The following is a 20,873-nucleotide window of genomic DNA, read 5'->3' on the forward strand; positions in this document are numbered from 1 at the left end:
TGCGCCGGGAATCACGCTACATTTCACCAGATTCTCTTCAGGGTCAAAATTTGAATAACAAAGATCCAGTGCATAGGTGATGGACGTACCAATCATGGTAGGTGTCTGTGGCAGTGAACATTCCTCTACAGGCCCACCGGAACCAGTCCCGTATGTCACGTCATGGCCGGACCAACCTTTCGGCCACCAACACGTGTTTTGTTTTGTTTTTGTTTTTGTTTTACTAGGTTTACTGCTGAGGAGGCCATGTTCACCCACCATTACCATACACAAACTGTATGTATGGGAGATATGCATCGAAGGTGGCCGTCACCTTTTTGCAGGGCAAGCTGCCCCATTTCTGGTAGGCTCACTGTGACCCGTTTTTACATTCAGGAGTATGATTTTAGAAAGTTCATGACATTTTATGCAGAGCTGGTATCAAGGTGTGCACGGTTGTAGTGGACTTGCCATGCTAAACCTAATGGCGGGAAATTGATGCACACCTCCCATTACTATGGTATGACCGGACCAATGAAAAATTACTTCCGGCGGTCCCGCTCTATACCATGCCGTGAGTGCTACCTACAGTGTACTTAGACATGTACCAGCACCAGCACAATACTACAGAACACTACCAATACTACAAAACACTACCAATACTACAGAACACTACCAATACTACAGAACACTACCATTTGTACAGTGGATGTCTGATAAGACCTAGCTTTCCGAGGACCAGGAAATTGCTCTCAGTATCGAGAGCACCTCCTATTCGAACACGCTTCAGTACAAAGCAGTACAACCAAGCCCCGGACAATGTCCGTCTAAGAAAGAGGACGTACCATCACAGTGCATACTACAGCCGTGAGTCATACCACAGTCGTGACCAAATAAATCGGACCGACCGGCCAAAAGCAAAGCAAAGGCTCGTGCAGCGCCTGTGGCACTCAGATCATTTTTAACGTGCATGTTGTCATTGAAATGGATGCGGGACACTACTTTTGAATAGTGGGTCAGATTTCTCTGGCCACGGCTGTAGTTGTGTTCTACCGTACTTCAATGGTGGACAACCTAATGTGATGCCACGAGTAAAGCAGAGACACGCTTAGACACTGTGTAGCTAGCGGTATTTGGAATGGTGTGTGGTCCATTGTTCCTTGCCTGTATCCTAGCTACTTGGCAAGCTCTCTGTACCCAGCAATTCATTCGCACTGTGCATGGAATCATCTATTAAAATTAATTTAAACATATCCCTGAAGCTGTTTCACTGACATGCCACACGACACACTGGAGACTGCAGCAGTCACCGCAGGGTAGAAACGCCACGTTGATACTGATAGAACGCTACTTTCCATCATGATCAGCATCTGCAGCCAGGATGAATAGTCTGCGCCCAGTGCGGCAATCTCCGGTGCAAGATGGAGTTCACCGCTCAGATACTTCACAGGATCAGCAGTGATTGCGCGGCGAAGGCTACTTATCGAGTCTACATGCCCAGCATGGGCTGACAATTCCATGCGCTCACTGGACCACTCTGATTGCGGGCTATGCCCGTTCGGGGCTGACGTCCCGAAAATGTTGTTTTCAAGTGGACGGAATGCCGGGATCAAATACCACTAAGGGAGAGAGTATTATTGACAACTGCTCCCGACTTCTCCCCAGTACCAGTGCACGCAGATGCAACTCTAAAGTGCTTTGGTTTCAAGTAACCCATTCGATGAGCCCCCAGGGCATACCACCCATATTGTCACGTAGTCCTCGAAGAAAATCAAGTTCAGGGCACGAAAAGACACTATTACAAACACACACACACACACACACTCACGCGGGCTGCACACCTGAATCCACACCACATGCAGTGAGCAAGCATACCCATGAAAAACTGCCGAGCACTTATCCAAACACAAAGTCGAAACATCTGATGCACTACGCAAACAGCTGGTGATTGTGGTTATGACGTCATAACACCTGCTTGCCAGAATGCCAATGCCAATGGCAGTGCAATGGTGCACATGGCAGACTATGATGTCACCAGTGCTGTAATGATTCCATTAGGTTCGAAATGCCGGTTTGGAAATGTGGTCACTGTGTGTGCAGGCATAATAAACCAGGCATGTAAGGGGTTAGGAATTGAGTAGGTATGGAGTTTTCTGGACGATTCTCCCGTAAGTTTACAAACTGCTGACGTGCTTATTGAAATGCACCAAATTCCACTACAAAGTGCACGTACAAGGTTTCTACAAGAACAAACTCCAATGGCTCCACTAACTGCTAACTACCCAGCTGGTTCTCTATCAATATGCATAACTATGAATGCAAATCACTGGCGGTGTACATGAGAAGATGGCGGTGAGGTGAGGAGGGGGCATGAGGGGATGTGTGTGGGTGTGGGGGGGGGGGGCATGTGTTAGCTATTGAATAGAGCAACCACCTGTGAACCGAGGCTAGTCCATGTAATGATGGGTATACAGTGTCAAAAGTGCTAGCCAGATTAATAATTCTATTCTCTGTTTTATGTCCTAGCTTAGTTTGCATTCAGCCCACGGTTCTGGTTTCATCATCCGCAAATTGCTCTGACGTACAATTGCACCCAATACGTCAGCCAAGACCTTTACTTGATCTTCCATCTGCTGCACCCTGATTACAGCGAGGCAGCATAATGGTTGGCAATTTTGGCTGGCCCATATCCCTTGCAAGCAGGCCACACCTGTGCGCAGTGCCCTTGTCAACCTCTTCCCACGGCTGAGGAGAATTTACAGTTTTTCCCTTGTCGCCGTCTTGCCGACACATTCCTCGGATGTGGAGGAAATCAGTTTCCTGCTCCCACGCCAATACTGATGCCAGAAACGCTCGTCAGCCATTGAAACTCTAGCTATTGAAACACGATCCTGTGGGTCGTAACTATGATGTGGTCACATGATCTCCCATTGCTTCAAAAATGATATCCATTGCGTGTTGCCATTCATTCATACTTCGCCATTACCAGCCACTGAGGCTGGGATATGCTGCTTTGTGTTGTTCGGTACTGCGATATATGGGTCCAGCACACAGACTAAGTTAGGTTCCGTGTATGCTTCAATCTGCCCTACCCACTGTAGAGCAGCCAGTTGTGTACACCAGGATGCTACCCCCCCCCCCCTTCCCCAACAGCTTCCCATGCCTAACCTGGCTGTAGATTGACAACACTACTAAACACTGACCAACAAAAGTTAGATGGTGAGGCAAGGAAAAGAATTGTTCAGTTGGTGGACTCGATCGCATAACTTGTGCCCACATTTTTCCATGTTAGAACAAAAGTCAGTTGGGGTATCCAGGTAGCCACTGCACGTTTCGTCTTCCACAGTCTGTTCTGTGCAATGCACTGCACTGCACTGCATGCACACACTGTATATGCATCCAATGCACTGCATGCACACACTGTACATGCATACATTGCACTGCATGCACGCATGCGCATACCGTACATGTGTACAAGCATGATAGGTGTAAGCCTTGCTTGATATCGCCTTGCACTACGCTGACATCATCATCGTAGAGATGTACACATGCATAGTATGCACATGTGTGTTTACAGGCAGTGAACATCACAACCAAACCCGCCTCTTCACTGCTTTTCGTTTTGATCAGCGACAATGCCTCACACCAGGAACCTTCTCATGAACAGACTTTCTGTATCCAAACACAGTGTGATGCTGGTGTCACACATTCACGAAAACAGTGGCTAGGAAGGACACTGGGGACTCGGATGTGTTTTTCAGAGCTGAATGGATGAAATGTCACTGACACTTCCTGGCACGGTTGATACTGTTCCTTGCCAGGGAACAGTGGCATTGTGTGAGATGTGCACAGACAATGCCCAGAATCAATGCCCTGAACTACTGCTCATACTCATAAGTTTGAGGGAAAGTTGTAAACGGGAAAAGCCAGAAGAAAAACTGACTGTGCGTAGTTCCCGTTTACTGTGCGAATGAAAATAAACCGACCAACTGTCGCCACCAGGACTCGAACCAGGGACGCTCGCTTATGGCTTATGGCCATGAATCAATGCCCTGAACTAATACTCAGATAGAGCATCCATGCCAAAGTATATGTGAGATGCGGCGTGAGCAAGGGCCATCACGGGCCAGATGTTCTTGAATTCAATTCGTCGACGGTATGGCCCTGCAATCCAGAACAGGTGTTCTCCAAACAGCCCACACTACATTGCGCTATCTCCGGACCTCCTTCCCCTACCCCACTCACACTATCCTTTACTGCATAGGAGGGTGTTTGTTGCAGCCTCTGTAAACAGCTTTTTTCCAATGAAGACATTCTTGGCACACTCTCACCCATCGGCAAACACTGATGACTCTACCAAACGGATATGATCAAACTCGAAATCGAACTACAAGTGTACCAATGCAAGAAGATCACTTTGCTCCGTACCTCCTCCTTCCCTATTCACACAGGCCCGAAAAACAACCGCAGCCAAATACTGGTCATTACCTCTCAGTGCCGATTGGTCGGTATATCTTTAAGCTCTGATTTGGAACTCATTCCAAGCATCCACTTCATTAGGTTACAGCCAACACACTAGGTACAATGAACTAAGCATAATGCAATGAACAGCAACACAGCATGGTATGGAATGGCTCCCCCTCAGGCTTGGATCAACCCACCTCCACTGGGTCACACTGAGTAGATCTACAAATAGCCTGCTCAGCCACATGCTGTGTGGGAATTTTGAATTGTGGAGTTGCACGGTAACAGAAACTGCCAGCTAATGCCCCAAGTTCTGCTTGTCAAGCCCCCCCCCCAGAACTACATTATTGAACTGGTAGGGGAAGCTTTCATGGAGCTCGCTCTTTAGCTCCAGCAAAGCAAATGTTTAAGACATCTGATAAAGCTGAAAACAAGGGAAACGTTGATTTTGCACTCCAAAATCTTCTGGTATGTGAAGTGATGATACAGAAGGACAACACATTGCACCTTGTAGGGGTAATGCACGCCTATGCACCTTGCACAACCATGCACCTTGCACGAATTGTACATGCAAGTGTTATATAGGAACCATGCTTGCTGGCCTCGCACCCATAAGGTGCCAGGCAGGTTCTCGCTGGTTGGTGTGCACTGTAGTCTCTGTTTAGGCTCCAGAGCTTTGATAGCATCTGCTCGAGGTGGCAGCATGAGAGAAGCATGGTACAATGAGCACATTCTAATGCTAAACCCACGCCAAGTCACCTACATACCACCACTATGTTAACCTGATCATCGCCTATAGTGGGCCAACTGTACCCTCAGCATCGCTGCCCTCATCATCGCTGTCCTCGTCATCACTGTCCTCATCATCGCCCCTGCTGGGCCAACCATATGCCCAGTATCGCCTCTGGTGGGCCAGCTCTACCCCAATAATCACCTCTGGCAAAGCACAGTGACACGGAATCGATGGACAATGAACCAGAGTACGACCGAACACCCTGGGTGAGCCTTCCACGCTGCACCAAAGCAGCGCCGCTTCATACTTCACCAGGAAACAGCCGGGAGAGTGGAGGCAGGGGAATAGATACGGCTGGTGTGACGAAAGCAGCCATCTTGACATGACCTACTGGTTACCACAACACTCTGCTGTGGTAACCAGTAAACCCTGTGTCCACAACACTGTGCTGTGGACACAGGGTTTACTGTGTAATGTGCTGACATACACATTAGACTATGACTGTGTCTGTACTACAAGTCGGCCGGGAGCAGTTTTTGATTGGCCCGCTTGTATCGTGGCCTTTCAAACATTGCGTATGCCATGGCGGGTATGCCATGGCGGATATGCCATGGCGGGTATGCCATGGCGGGTAGGCATGCCCTCCACAGTAGAACACACGTGATGGCGGCCAAAAAGTAGGTCTGGTACTAACCTGACCAACGGGACTGGTTTCGGCGGGCCTGTACTACACGGTATTCTGTATTTCACTGCACTGCCCTCGGCGTATCACATAGCTGAGCTGTGGTCTCATTAATCCTGGCCGGCTGCCTATAAGCACTGAGGCGGGTTTTGGGGTGGATAGGGCTCCACACAGTGTTGAACTGGCAGCCATATTCCTTGCCTCCCTGTATGGTATGCAAGTACACGCATGCTTCTCTTTCCCTGCTTCGCCCCTTCCCTCTCTCTATCTCTCTCTCTCTCTCCCTTTCTTTCTTTCCTTCATTCTGCCTCTCTATTTCTCTGTTTCTCTCTCTCTATTTTTCTTGCTTTCTTGCTTTCTTCCTTCCTTTCATTCTCATTATTTTCTCTCTCCATCCCATTCGATCTGTCTGTCTCTATGTGTCTCTTTCACAACCTCTCTCTCCCTGGTTGGTAATGTAACGTGCAGACGCATCACCAATTCCCAGGAAGCCCCAGCTCACGAATGATAACCTACCATTTACAAAGCTTATAGCATGTCATGTCCAGCATACAATTCTAATCACACTGCTATTGCCACGGCCTTAATAACAATGGAATGAACCCCAGAGCAATGCCCAGAGCAACGCCCCAGAGCAACGCCCAGAGCAACGCCCCAGAGCAACGCCCAGAGCAACGCCCAGAGCAACGCCCCAGAGCAACGCCCAGAGCAACGCCCAGAGCAATGCCCAGAGCAACGCCCCAGAGCAAGCCCCAGAGCAACGCCCCAGAGCAAGCCCCAGAGCAACGCCCCAGAGCAATGCCCAGAGCAATGCCCAGAGCAATGCCCAACACGATGTTAGAAACACACGTTGGAAACACGAGGTAGGAACTTCACACTACACCTATTATTTCCCTACATCCTACGAGCCAAACCCTGGTGAGCAAACCTCAGCAGGATACTAGCTCAGCAGGATACTAGCTCAGCCACGCTGGCCTCTGAAGTAGATCAGGACGTGTTACTTGTGTTCTTGCAACTGGGGCTGCTAAGCTACAGGGGGTCTATTGTTTGCACTGCATGGTCATGAACATTGGTGTAGTATGGTGGTGTACATGTACAACATATACCCCAAGGTGCTGTGTACATGGACTGCTCACTACTGTATTCAATGACCAGATTGTCTTGGAAGAGGATCAGTTGTAAGAAGACTCAGTTCAGACCTTCAGTATGACTTTACAGACCATTCGATTTTCTACAGCCGTTGCTATTGACTACTACAGACATACAGTAACCTGGCATACTGGGGGGATCCAATGCTAGGAGCTTGTTTCTGGCACCATCTGGTCTAGAATGGCCTCGTTTGCATGTGGCCCATGGCTCATAACTAGACCATGCTCATTATGAGTGGATTATGCATGCAAGGAATATGCCATGCATCACACCTGCGTGTCTAGTGCATTGTGCAGCCACAGCATGTACACTTGCCTGCCTGCTAGTCAACTGGAACTAGGGTCTTTGACATTCTGCCATTCTCTTTCTCGTACACACACACACACACACACACACACACACACACACACACACACACGTGCACACACACACACACACACACACACACACACACACACCGTGACATACACACAGCTGCTAGCTGGCTAAACACGAGCTGAAGACACCAGCACAGTCCTTTGTCACAATAGCCAGACCAGCAAGGCATGGACTTTCTCTCCTGGAGCTTCTGCCACCTAACATTAAGAGCACGAGTATGCACAAACATAAGGATACTCTACAATCTGTTTTCCTGCCTTCGTCCTCCGAAGCAATTATCCCGAATTGTCTTTTGTCCAATGTTTTCAAGCCCAAGTCCTTGGTAGGATCATGCCATCCATTATGCTGGGGGAACCTAGGGCCACCATCCTGTCTCGTTGAGGGCCTGCATTGCATTAGCATTTCAAATGGATCGTGTCCCCCACGCCTCACAGAGCGGGGTAATTTGAACTGCTATTGTGCAGGTGCACCTCCAAGGACAATATTCTTCTGCTGGCCTGCTTTCTAAATGCAAAATGCTTGAACACCATGCAGCATCCTGCCCAGTTCCACAATTCCACACATTATTGTGCAGATGTATACACAACCACCAAATTCTGGGCAAGATATGCCCATGCTATGCGGACCCCTATGCTTCATAGGTTTAGGACATGCCAACTCACCTTCACTGTGCGCCAGGATGCAGGGAAAACTCCGCAGAGCCAACAGCAACAAAAACATCAGCAACTTGTATGTTGTAGCAGCTGAGCTACGCCGCGCCGCTACCGCACAACTGCAGTGGGACATCCTGCGCATGTGTTCCTGCGTTACAGAATGCCATGCATTGGACAACACACGCCGTCACCGCACACAATGACAGGCCACAGAAACATGGTCATATTCTCCGCTAGGCAAAGCTCAGTGTTTTTCTCACCGGTCTTGTACATTCGCCGAAACGGATTTACAAACAATATTGACTGCGCCAGTTGCCGATGTCAGAGCACTCTTTTTTCTAAACGTCAGCCTGAGGCTGGTACTTGGAACTGCTAGCAGCAATGATGTGCGCTCTGGAGTTCGCATTTCGATTGAGAGTGTTAGCGATAGATTAGCGCACATCATAGATGTAGCCGACCCAATTGCATCTTCACGGGCATGTCTAAAGCAGCGCGTGTCCTGTGACAGGGCAGCACCTGGGACAATCGATATAATCATCGCAAAGTCTATAGACTCGAACTAACTACATACTACATCAAGCGGAAACTCCGCTATAAAACACGCCGGAGGGGCAGTCAGCACCTTTACGGATTTCTCTTGCCTCCGCTCACCTTACAGCCAGAGTCACAGCCGCCCCGCGTCGCTTGTCAAAAGGATATGCCCGTCGTCGCAACGACCACACATTTCCTGTCCATTGAACAGCAAACTAGAGCGCTGGTCTGCGCTTCCCTCGAGCATTTATCAGTGGATTCTACTTCCGAACTGACTGGAGTTTAGGAACACCAACTAGTCGGAGTCCTCCCGTCCACCGCACTCTCACAGCCTCAGTTTGGCGTTGGTCGGCAGCGCCGCTTCCCCGGCGCAGCAGATCTCCAGCTCTCTACTGCTACATGTAGTCTGTGGGCGAGAGTCTGTACCTTCCACTTCCAGTGTCCTGGACACGAATCCTAATGCTGAGGTGTGACTTTACGCGAAACAGGTCGCCTTACATGCGTGTGATGTGATATGTGGAGCTGAGTGGTACACATGTTTGCAGTGCGGTGTGGTACCACGATGTCCGCTTGCTGTGTGAGAAGTCGGTCTGGCCGTGGGTAGGCGGACGCCGCATACACTGCGCTTCAGAGTCCGCAGATCCCGCGTCTATTCGGAGTGATCGTCACAGGCGGGACACTGGGATTCGCCGGGCATGATTTGCTCCGAGATCTAGAGCTGCGGCGCTGCTGAACTTCTGCATGCCTTGATCTACTGAACGAGCCATGTGTAGATCTACCGGGCACGTGCCGGTGCTATACAATGCAGCCAGTTTTTGCGTCCATATCTCTGCACGCGCGCATCGCTACGTCACGAGGGGATAGACGTACGGAAGACCGCATCAGTCCGGATGTGGAATTTACCATCATTGCTGCTGGGGATCCGTTTGGGCCGTCCAAGCGCTGCCGTGAGCAGTCTACAACTGACTGTACAGGAACATGGAAGGTAGTAGTGAGACTGTGCTGAGGGATGGCATGGAGAGCCGGTTCGTGGAGTAACCGGGCCGGGTGGTAGTGTGTGTCCGGAACCACGGCATGGCTCGACTTGCCACCTTCTCGCCGCCTGCTGAGCAAACACATGTACATATTCTAGCACAACCACGTACGTGCGTTCAATTATTTTGCAATTCAATTGCCGGTCGATTCAAGAAGACTCGCGTGAATACGCGTGAATCTAGAAGGCGAGTACGGGCATGACCGCCATGTTGCGAAGTCAATGGGAGCCAATTACCTGCCTCTTATCCTCGCGAGCTTTACCGGTACTTGTGTACCAGTACACGCGAGCTGGAGGAGATGCACTTAGAGCCCAAAGAGTAAAAACTTGTGCCGCCGCGCCACGCTCTGATGAGCTGTTGCGGACCAAATGGCAGCTAGCTAGCGCGCGAGAACTGGTATACCTATCGATAGTGTAGATGTAGAGCCTCACGACACAATGTTATTACTTTCTACACATGCGATTGAGGCTCGAACCTTGATGCTATGCGCAATGTGCGAACGACATGATGCCCTGAGTTCGACTGCAGGACTGTATCATCATCGACATTATGTAACCGCTAGTTCACCAGCAATGCAATGCAATGCTATACAGCTCTCGGCCTGTAGAACTCTCTCAGTCTCAGCTGGATTTACAGTATTGGTTGAGACGGTGTAGACATGAACTGTAACAATGCAATAGCGGAGGAATGTGTCAAATGGATGGTTTGACCGTCTCCGTTCTTAGCTTGGCAATTCCACGTCATGTCAGTATGACTATGTATTGTGATAATTATGGTTTCATTTTATTTTGGCCAAGCTCCCACGTAGGGAGCGACACACATTTCCCGTCGACTGTAGCCGTAGCCGTATCTGCGTGCTCACGTCGATCATGCGATCTGGCAAGGTACCCGGTACCCCTGGGCCTGTGATTCAGTGATATCAATACAATGTCATGTAGGCATTGCCCGCAGTAAAGACCGGCCCCGTTATGGAGTTGGGAAAGGGGGGGGGGGGGAGGTGAAGTTTGATACATCTGTCACGTGTAAGTGACTGAGTTGGAGTTTACGGACAATAAGAGAAGCGCATATAGCCCACATGAAACAAAGCATACGGGGTCTTGCATCTGCCAATGATCGTTAATCAGAGTTGCTTGTGGGGGAGCAAGGCTGAGGCAGTCCTGAATCGGCACATTCAGAGGCTTGATGTCTTCCTTGGCATGTCAATATCGACCCATCGCTCCTTGGGTGGTCCACAGGCACGGGATCTCTTGATGTCCGCAGCATTGAGGGATACCTGCAGCGCTTTGAAAGGGGTCGCATTTGGTCCCTCCCGGGCAAGGTGCCCCGGCCACAGAAGGTCGGGGCTTGCGAAATGGGGGTGGGGGCTTGGTTGCAATGGTGTTTTCGTAACTGTTCTTGCTGGAGATTTTTGGTGAGGGTGGGCGAGGTCCATCAGAGGTCTGAGCTGACGATGATGCCAGGCATCCAGGCAATCTTCGAGCTTCTTCATTCGTGTCACTAGTGCCCGTCACTGATTATGGTCACGGGTGGCTGTAAAACTATAAGCGTGCGGGTGCGCATTCCAATCAATCTGTAGTAAGTATGAAGCATGAACAAAGCGAACGCGTGGGTACGGTGTAAGCCACCAAACAGGAGACAGAGCGAACGTGCAGCAGACATTTGCTAACTTCCGCCCCATCATGAGTTACTTTCGGTTGCTGACGTCCTTGCTCTGCAATGGCGGAGAGACTAGAATTCCATCCACATGCTGCGCTACTTTGAGCGAATGAGCTCACTCGATGTCTGGCTCCCTCGGACCCTCGCCATCTGGCCCCATTGGCCTTAGCCTACGTTCTAGACCCAGATCATACCGTGGCCTCCGTATACGTGTTTGACATATTTCCGCCGACATTTACATCTACATGTGCCAAATCTACCCTAGGACAAGCTCTGAAATCTTGCCCTTACAAATACTTTACTCTTATCAGTGTTGTATTGCGAACACGATGCCTGATCACGGTCGGTTAATTAAAGAGACTGGCAGACGGCAAAGAAGAAACCGTGCAAGCTCTAATCTTCTTGCAGTTTCTGTGGCCAAGTTGGTACAGGCCTTAGTACTGAAGTAACGCAAACGCAGCACCTGCATGCTCGCTCGCGAATCTATACACCTCGATCCTTCAACGAATTCATCGGCATCAAGGAAAGAGCTATGTGGTACATGTATGTGTACCTTGGAGTTGGAGCGATCAGGATATGGCGCGGATCCAGAATGTAAGTGAGGGTCTACTCAACACGAGTAGTCTTCATCCATTATTGTCAAGTGCAGTGAGTGTGGAGCTGCAGGGCGCTGTGCGAAACGGGGTGAACGTGGAGCAGACTATGTTCATCGTCTACTGCTTCTTGTTCCATCGCTTCGGCAGCGTGGCCTAATCTTATTTCGGGCCATTTCCCCCAGCGTGCCATAGCTGACAAGCTCCTAAAGTAGCATCAAACATCACCAAAATATAGATACGCCCCGAGGGCACAAACCTCTCAGGTTTGTTGTACGACGCGCGCGTGTCGATGGAGTAGGGCGAGTGAAACTCCTTGCCTTGCCAATGTTTTCCTGACAAGTTGAACTTGTTGAAAGGAGAGAGGCGAGGCTCAGAGTTGAAGCCATCCACCTAGCCCCTCACTCAACAGAGGCAACTGCTTCAGGGCATCGCGTGCATGGCCATCGAGCGGAGCAGAGCTTATCGATCCTTCGCCTCTATCAATCATGATGCAGCTCATGTCATGAGGCGGGCCGGAGCTCAGCTACCACAGTTTGGCTGGATCGAGATGCTCCGCAAACCCCTGACTTTCTGCTCCTCGGTTGGCCTTCTTGTCACGCAGGTCGAGACGCGGCGCCCATACCCCAATCTGACTCTGACAACAACACGACAGTGGATCCTTCAATACGAAGATCACATGCAGCATCCATAGGAGCCGGGACAGTTCGAACAGAAGTCACGGTAGCAACAAAGAATAGTGAATAAGAACACTGTTAGTAGACCTATGTCACCATTTCACTGTATGCTTTCAAGTAACTTACTTCATTTCAACCTCACCAGCAGCTCGTGAATACCACTTGCCATCCGTGAGCAGACTTCTGTAGGCTAAACATGTATGACTAAGCAAACATATTAGAATTTTCTCTCCACAAAACTATTACTTGGAGCAGAACACCAGTACTGAGCAGCTAAAGGCTTTGGAACGCAGTACCAGTGGAAAATACGTGTACTTCCAGCTGGCTGTCACAGTCGTCAAGCTAAGTCTCTTTCGGAATGTGTTACGGCGAGAGTGCATAGCCCCCACAAGTATTGAACGTTCCACAACATGCAGTATGATCATTGTTGTCTCAGGATTGGTGGAGAACCATCAGGGAGTCGTATACCCTGATACTAGCTAGTCATTAAACTTCTCTGAGTACACTGCAGCAACATACATGTACTGCAGCCTAGTTCCATAGCTACCTCGTGTCACTTGGCTCGGACCTGGAGGACTTTTTGCAAAGGTTTAGCAACATACGTTACGTAGCCTGTGGTACCACCGACAGTTTAAAAGATTGTTCCTAGGAATCATTCCCAGTGAAAAGGCAAGGCCTTCCAATCTTCAAACTGGTCTAACTCTAAAGCCTGCGTATGTACATTATTTTACTCTTCACAAGACGGCGCTGCACACTATGCGAAATACCCCACACACACACGCCATGCAATCCTGGTGCTGAGACCAAGCCTCCCCATAATGACTATGTTCTCTACTTTGCAGAGAACACTTGTCCGCGGTTTGCTCTATGTATCCTTTGCTGCCATGTACATGTACATGTATTATCGGGGTATATCGCTCTTGGGAACTGCAGAGTAAGAACTCACGCAGCAACACCATGCAACAGGATGATCTCCGAGTCATGCCATATTGATAAAGATCAGAGCATTTAGATGTAAATGTCTTATAGTTAGGGCCAATTATTATTATGCAACCCAATACCTGTTTTCACAACCATTTTAGCTCCCTCCGTATTAAGCTGTGTTCACAGCCATTTTAGCTCATTTTCTTCCTGGTGAGATTGCGCTTGTGTTTATTTTGCCTGCACAAGACTAGAGGCTTGTGTACACTGGGAAAAAAACACTATAGCCTACTGAAGTGTTAGGGGACGTCTTCAGCAACTGTTCGAACAAATATTTTAAAAAGAAATTAGTTATTATTATGTAAAAAGGCGACGTGGAGACAATAATCTTAATAATGCAATGAATATAACTAAATGCGCACTCATATCACAACCATGGGGACGAATCATGTATTCCAGAACGTTTTCTTGTCACAATTATCAATGGAATTCGTGACTAAAGAGAATGATGAAACTACAATAGGATTTATACACTTGCAGTGGAACAGCGAGGATACAAGCATAGTAAGAAAAATAGCACAAACCTAGGAACAATTTGCACAGGTAATAAACTATAGGTGAGGTGAGAAATGATAGGAAATTCAGCAAGTGCAGTGTGACAATGGACATGCATGTGTAAGGAGCAAACGGCTGGCGGCAGCTCGGTTTGCAGAGGTGACTGGAAAGATGCATCGAAACTCTCCGGATATGGATGATGCCAGCGGAAGAGTTGACGACTGTCAGGCGTTTGGCAATGGCAAGGGAAGACCGGTCACGAAGAGAACGCGACGGCAGCTGGAGGAGGAGTGTGGAAGCGACGTGTGCAGTGACGATGATGAACCCGGTGGTCAGTTGCTGGGAGAGCCGACGACAGGTGAAGGTGGCAGCGATGGTGAAGAGGACGGTGACGATGATGACGATGATGGTGCAGATGGTGTGAAGGACGGTGGCGGTCAGAAACCAAGTGAAGGCGGAGGCGGTGAGAAGAAGAAGAATACTTCGGCAATTAAATTGCATTTGTTGTCTAACCCCGTGTGTCGTGAAAGTTATGATGATTCTTGGTTCAGTGTTGTTCGTTCTGCAAGTAGTTTCAAGCAGTTAAAAGTTCTAGAAGCAGTCTACATTCGCATTCGTGATCCAAATCTTTGTAAACAAAAAGAAAATGTCACCGCACTTACGCTATTCCAGTAAATTCGCACTCACACACACTTACACATGCATGTCCATTGTCACACTGCACTTGCTGAATTTCCTATCATTTCTCACCTCACCTATAGTTTATTACCTGTGCAAATTGTTCCTAGGTTTGTGCTATTTTTCTTACTATGCTTGTATCCTCGCTGTTCCACTGCAAGTGTATAAATCCTATTGTAGTTTCATCATTCTCTTTAGTCACGAATTCCATTGATAATTGTGACAAGAAAACGTTCTGGAATACATGATTCGTCCCCATGGTTGTGATATGAGTGCGCATTTAGTTATATTCATTGCATTATTAAGTTATTATTATTATTATTATTATCAAATTTTTGTTGAAGGGTCCCATTAGAACCGTTTCAATCATTTTAGAGTTTTTCAGTGGAATTGTCATGGCGATGATGACGTCCGATCACATCGACCATCTCCACGCACTACGTGACGTGGCTATTCCAAACTCTTCGGAACTAATCCACCTCTCCGATCGGATGAGGTTGTGGAGTTTGGAGGAGGTTCGTTTTTCTGAAGAGGCCAATAAGGCCACCTCTTCAGAAAAACGAAGCTCCTCGAAAAGTCAAAGAGTGACAATTCGAATGCGCCCTAAATGAGTCCACAACTTTGAATGTGCGTTCTGAGTAACACACCGTGCCAAGACCAAGCTACCATGCAGTGCTTGTCCTATGGCAACCGTGCATTATGTGTGCTGAATGTACGCCAAGGTCCGGGCAAGGCATTGAAGCAAGTCAGATACCGGTACATGTAAGTGTACTACCAGCTGCTAGTGGGCAGGTCAGGAACTGCCTCCGAAATACCCTGCCACGAAAACAGATGGGGTCCGATCTTGCGACGTAAGCTGGGCAAGGAGAGTCGGTTTGCACCTACCCTGACATTCTACCAGTATGTGCGGATATGCACGCCCCCCCCCCCCCCCCCCACCACCACCACGCACACAGACCCACAGTTTCCTTCCCCTCCCCTTCACACCACACACACATCACATGCACCCCCCCCCCCCCCCACACCATGCCCCACAAACACACAGCACCCCCCCCCCCCCCCCCACACACACACATACACACACCATGCCCCACAAACACACAGCACCCCCCCCCCACACACACACACACACCATGCACCCCGCCCCGCACACTCACCATGCCCCACATACACACAGTCCCCCCCCCCCCCCCAATACACAGACACAAGCAAGAAACGGCAAAGCAACATGGCTTGCACATACAAGAGTACCGTAAAATAACGTTGATCCCCCCCCCCCCCCCCCCACGCCATGTCGCTTCCCAGCTGGGTTTTCGGCAGGGGGCGGGAATTAGATCAAGGCTGTCAAGTGCAGTACGATGTACAACAACGTGGAGGATCAGACTCGATGTGCTGAATTGTGCACATTTTCATCCTGGATTGGCACGTATTGTGTACAGCAGTGCATGCGTCGGTTCAACATTGTATTTCGTTGTATCCGCCGAAGTCGCTTCACAGGTAGAAAATCGACAGGGGGCGGGAATTAGAGAGAGGGCGGACCAACGGTACTTTATGGTAAAAGTCAGGGGAAACAATCCACAAGTCGAAGGAATACAACAAGAACAGCCATTACTTCGGAACGACAAAATCAATAGTTTCTGCGTTCATAGCCCGTCGCCACTGCACTGTACAGAGATCGAGTCGTCCAAACATTCAGAGATCTTTGAACGTTGGCATTGAATAAAATCCTCACAAGAAATGAATGTGTGAATGACATGAAAGATGTGCATGCATTTTAACAAAAATCAAGAAAACGTAAGATAGTGTTGCATGATGTGTTGGTATTTATGATTTAAAAAAAGTATGATGCACGCTACACATCACATAATATTTATAAAATTTGTACTCGAAGATGCAGCTTTGTTGAAGGGTTTTGTGTGCCTTCCAGCAGGAGAATAAAGCAGTACAGAGAAAAGGAGGAGGAGAAGAAGAAGAGAGAGAGTGTGTGTGTGTGTGTGTGTGTGTGTGTGTGTGTGTGTGTGTGTGTGTGTGTGTGTGTGTTTGTGAGAGAGTTAGGCGGGGGGATTTGATAGTATATGTACACACTAACCGTCCGCCTAAATAGCAGCCAGGCAGGTAGGCAGGTACGCAAGCAACGCTTGTCAATCTCACGGTCATGAGAGCGCGGTGAGCTAGAACTACTATGCCTGTGGACGGTGCACGCTATGGTTCAGCCACAGCAAGCGATGCAGGTGACTGCTGACCTGGATCATGCACAGCTCAAACACAACCTGTGAAGTACTAGCTTGCGTGAGAAAGATCACGGAACTGACCAACCTGTTCTCCCACTCGCCGGTTCTCTATACGTGTTCTGGAGATTCAACAAAATGGTAATGCTGTTGGGCGGAGAGACGCGCTGTCTATGCAATGGTGCGAACCTTGACAATGTACACCTTCTGGTTTGCCACGGTCACTAGTAGCGAGAAACCCGAGTAAACGACTGCACAGGAGAGTGGACACGATGACAGCAACAGCGAAAAAGATGATAACGACGACAACAAGACCAACAACGACGACAAGAACAAGAACAAGAACAGCAACAGCAACAACTCCATGAGTCACCTGTCCACCACTGCCTTCTCTACGATTTATATCAACATGTTTGGCCTAGTTTCCTAACCCTTGACAGCTTTTTGTATTGACTGTTTTCGTGGAAATTTGTGATTTTCGGTTTTGTGGCGTGGCGTGGCATATGCTCACAAGAGGGACCAACTGTAATACGACCCCCCCCCCCCCCCCCACACACACACAATTCTATAGGCCTTTTCTTCTAACTCGCTTGAAGAACGTTTCTCCTAGTGTCGCTCTGTGGCTTTTTCTGTCATGTTTGCCTTCGTTCGATGGTCTCATCAGTTTGTGTGTGTGCGTAAGTGTGTGTGTGTGTGTGTGTGCGCGCATGTCGGTGTGTGTGTGTGTGTGTGTGTGTGTGTGTGTGTGTGTGTGTGTGTGTGTGTGTGTGTGCGCGCGCACGTGTGCTAGGCTTCAGCCCTCCCAATGTCTTCGGGCAGAGAAGCTGCACCCCGACAGCCATGACGATACTAGAACGGAACAGCTGAAATCTGGCAGATAAGGTGATTGAGCCGCACGAGCAATACTAGGGTGAGAAGAGTGGAACCAGATGAAGAAAGGATCATCACCAATAGAAAAGGAGATCGCGGAAGAGCTGAGCCGGTACACCAGTAGCACAGGCCTGGGCATGCTATGTGTTAGGTACCTCCTCCCGTACAGTCTACCTTTTTCCCCAGCTGGTCTGCATGAACCATATGAACCCCGTACTCACCTTTTGTTCCGTTAGCCTGGGTAGCTACATGCGCGCCTATATTGCCATAGCTACCCAGGCCCTTCACAGTCTCTTGTTGTCTCAGTCTCTTTCTCACTCTTCAATGTAGTCGTTTCGTTCGTCTTGGTCTCTTGTCTCGTCGTCTATAACGAGAGAGCTTGGAAGCTCAGGGCCCTACGCTATGCTTTTTTGCTTGCTCATCATGCATGTAACGTGTCAAAGCTGTGATGGCCCTGGCTAGCGTTCTGGAGTCGACGGGATGTCTGTCCTGACGTTTCCTGTGACCGGTAGGCATACGCGGATAATTCCGGCAGAAAAATTGGCAGAATTCGGTACTTTTTCTGGTACGTTTCATGAATGTTTTGTATGTGGATAAAGAAATGGAGCAGAATTCGAGGAATTGCCCGCCATAAGGTTTGTATGGTTCTGCCAATTTCACTGCTTTTCGAGCAGAATCTGCCACCTTTTCGAGCATTATCCGCACACCCCTAGTGACCGGCGCTGACTCTGCCGATCACGGACGTTCTGGAGTCGACGGGATCTCTCTTCTGACGTTTCCTGTGACCGGCGCTGACTCGCCCGTTCAGGATTATTTTGGAGATGACGGGATCTCTCTTCCAAAGTATGTTTTTGCTGACGCACCCTGTCTTTTATTCGGCAACGAACTTGTGGCCAGGCACAAGGGGTACATGGATGCAGCTAATGGGGTCGTTTTCGGCACTTGTGCCAGTGGTTGTGAGACTTACCCACTCACCCCCACCGTTAGGCGCTGCATCTGCCGCTAGGGTTTATCGGGTGTTAGCGGCCGTCGTGAGTTCCCTTCGGGAACGGATACGATAATTTACTTACTTTACTTAACGTCCATTCTAATAGCATTTCCTCGTCTCCCTACTTCGTATTTCTTTCCAGAAAATCTCCCTATACAGCAGGGAGTCGTTTACATAATACGAATCCCTGCTATACATCTATATACGTTATAATTATTATGCTATCGGCCTACATGCGATTCCCGGGCTGGTCGACAGGCGGCCCAGCCAGCCTGCTAGTGGGATCTCGGCCTCGCACACAAATCCACACAAAATGCTACTGCACTATCGGCCTGAATGCATTCCCCCATACACTTCGCATATATAATCATTCTCTTGATGGTACCGTACTTTTGATGGTACGGGACAGGTATGGGATAGCGCCGGGCATGCTGATGGCACAAACAAACAAATAATATTGTGGCCAGCTGTCTGTGCTGGTACGGTACGGGACAGATACGGGATAGCGCCAAGCGTGACACAAACAAACAAACAAACAAACACCAAATTAAAGCTGTGTGGACCCTGGCTAGCGCCAGACGTTACTGAAGTAACGTCTTCTGCATAGCTACGGGAATAAATGTCGTTCCCACTAACGTGTTCCCATTGTCCGTTGTAATGTCTGGAGAATATGTTGTCAGTCGTCCTTTTTGTACTCAACATATGCGAGGTTAGTCTAGTACAGATCAAGACCGATAGCTTGAAAGCCAAATCAGCAGAATGAATAGAATATATACGGGTACTGTATTTTTCCGGTTGTAAGTCGACCTTTTATGACTAAAAATAGAAGTAGAAGGGGTGGGGGTCGACTTACAACCGGGATTCGACTTATAACCGATAACTATCAGTATCTTACAAAAAATGACCTGCACTGCATACACGAGTGCACCATGTGTACAATTGTTGCCAGTTTATTGGTTTTTTTTCAAGGATTGGGACGTTATACCCTCCAATAAGGAATGTTTACATGATTTGTTGATGTGGTAGTAGCAGGGAGTGGTTAGTAGTGCTTCGTTGGGTGAACACTTTAAACTGCAGAATTGAGACCTCCGGATACGGGGGTCGGCCTATAACCGGGGTCAACTTACAACCGGTAAAATATGGTACTTCCTTTCGAAGTAGAACATTTAGCAAGTCTACATCAGCTGGCAGCGTGGCATCTGGACCAGGCGATGACATTGACTTGGAGGGTGCCCTTGCTGGATCGGCTAAGTTCAAGACAAGGCACAAGCTGTTTAAAGACATCTCCGGGTTGGGGCTCTTTGACTAGCATTTCCTCGCTATCTGTTACTGCCCTAAGTGCAAGCACGACCAGGAGCAGGCCCGCCGGTGCTCCAAGTCAGACTATTGACTAGGAAAGTTCTGCAAGAAATACGTTGCAAGTGGTCAGTCAGATGCCACTCGTCTTCTATACATCGCACTTGATGTAAACAGCTCAGTTGTATGGACGTGAGGCGAGGAATTTATCGTTTTCTATTTTTCACTCTGTTCTGGGTTGCTGCTACCTTGCAGCTGGCACGTCTACAGTTGGAAATTCCTATTGCTGCAGGCTGGGAGAGCTGTATCACCCCATGAACTGCAGGAAAAGTGTGACTTTGCCTCCTGCAGCTGTCGACAGCAGACCATCTAGCATTGGGCCAGCTTCACAGCCAACACCCCTGGGAAGTCGTCCACCATTTCAGCCTACAGGTGACGACAGTGATGCTGATTCTGTCGGTGACGTGGTAAGCAATGAAAGCGTCCAAATTGCTACAACTCATGCGATCCCAGCGGAACAGCCAGGACCGCACAGCAACAATCGTGAGCATAACGATGCTTCAGCATCTTGCGAGAGCGAGGAAACAGGTGCTGCAGCAGCTGCAGTAGCAGCTATGGGTGGTAGGAAGAAGAAGAGAGAGCCACACCAGGTCCAAGCGATACGACTCTGCGCTCAATAGAATACGTGGGTATGAAGATGGTGGAGAAGCTAACAACATCGCAAGCCAACCTTCAGGACAACCAGCAAACAGTTGTGTCTGGCATGCTCCAGCAGCAACGGGAGCATACACAGTTGCCTGTGCAGAGC

The 20,873-nt window shown here is 48.9% G+C and overlaps 2 protein-coding genes across 2 annotated transcripts in view; both read right to left on the minus strand.

The window, feature by feature from the left end:
* The window catches only part of LOC135829983 (uncharacterized), a 47,243-nt gene extending 37,083 nt beyond the window's left edge, over positions 1–10,160 (minus strand). The window contains exons 1-2 of the mRNA XM_065342374.1: positions 8,690–10,160; positions 8,048–8,186 (exon numbers count right to left, since the gene is read on the minus strand). Coding sequence (XP_065198446.1) covers positions 8,048–8,180 — 133 coding nt within the window. The 5' untranslated portion in view covers positions 8,181–8,186; positions 8,690–10,160. The remainder of the gene's footprint in view (positions 1–8,047; positions 8,187–8,689) is intronic.
* Positions 10,161–16,358: 6,198 nt separating this feature from the next.
* The window catches only part of LOC135829984 (ragulator complex protein LAMTOR4-like), an 11,250-nt gene continuing 6,735 nt past the window's right edge, over positions 16,359–20,873 (minus strand). The window contains exon 4 of the mRNA XM_065342376.1: positions 16,359–17,162. Coding sequence (XP_065198448.1) covers positions 17,083–17,162 — 80 coding nt within the window. The 3' untranslated portion in view covers positions 16,359–17,082. The remainder of the gene's footprint in view (positions 17,163–20,873) is intronic.

Source organism: Sycon ciliatum, chromosome 13 (genome assembly GCF_964019385.1).
Source record: "Sycon ciliatum chromosome 13, ocSycCili1.1, whole genome shotgun sequence".
Lineage (NCBI taxonomy): Eukaryota > Metazoa > Porifera > Calcarea > Leucosolenida > Sycettidae > Sycon > Sycon ciliatum.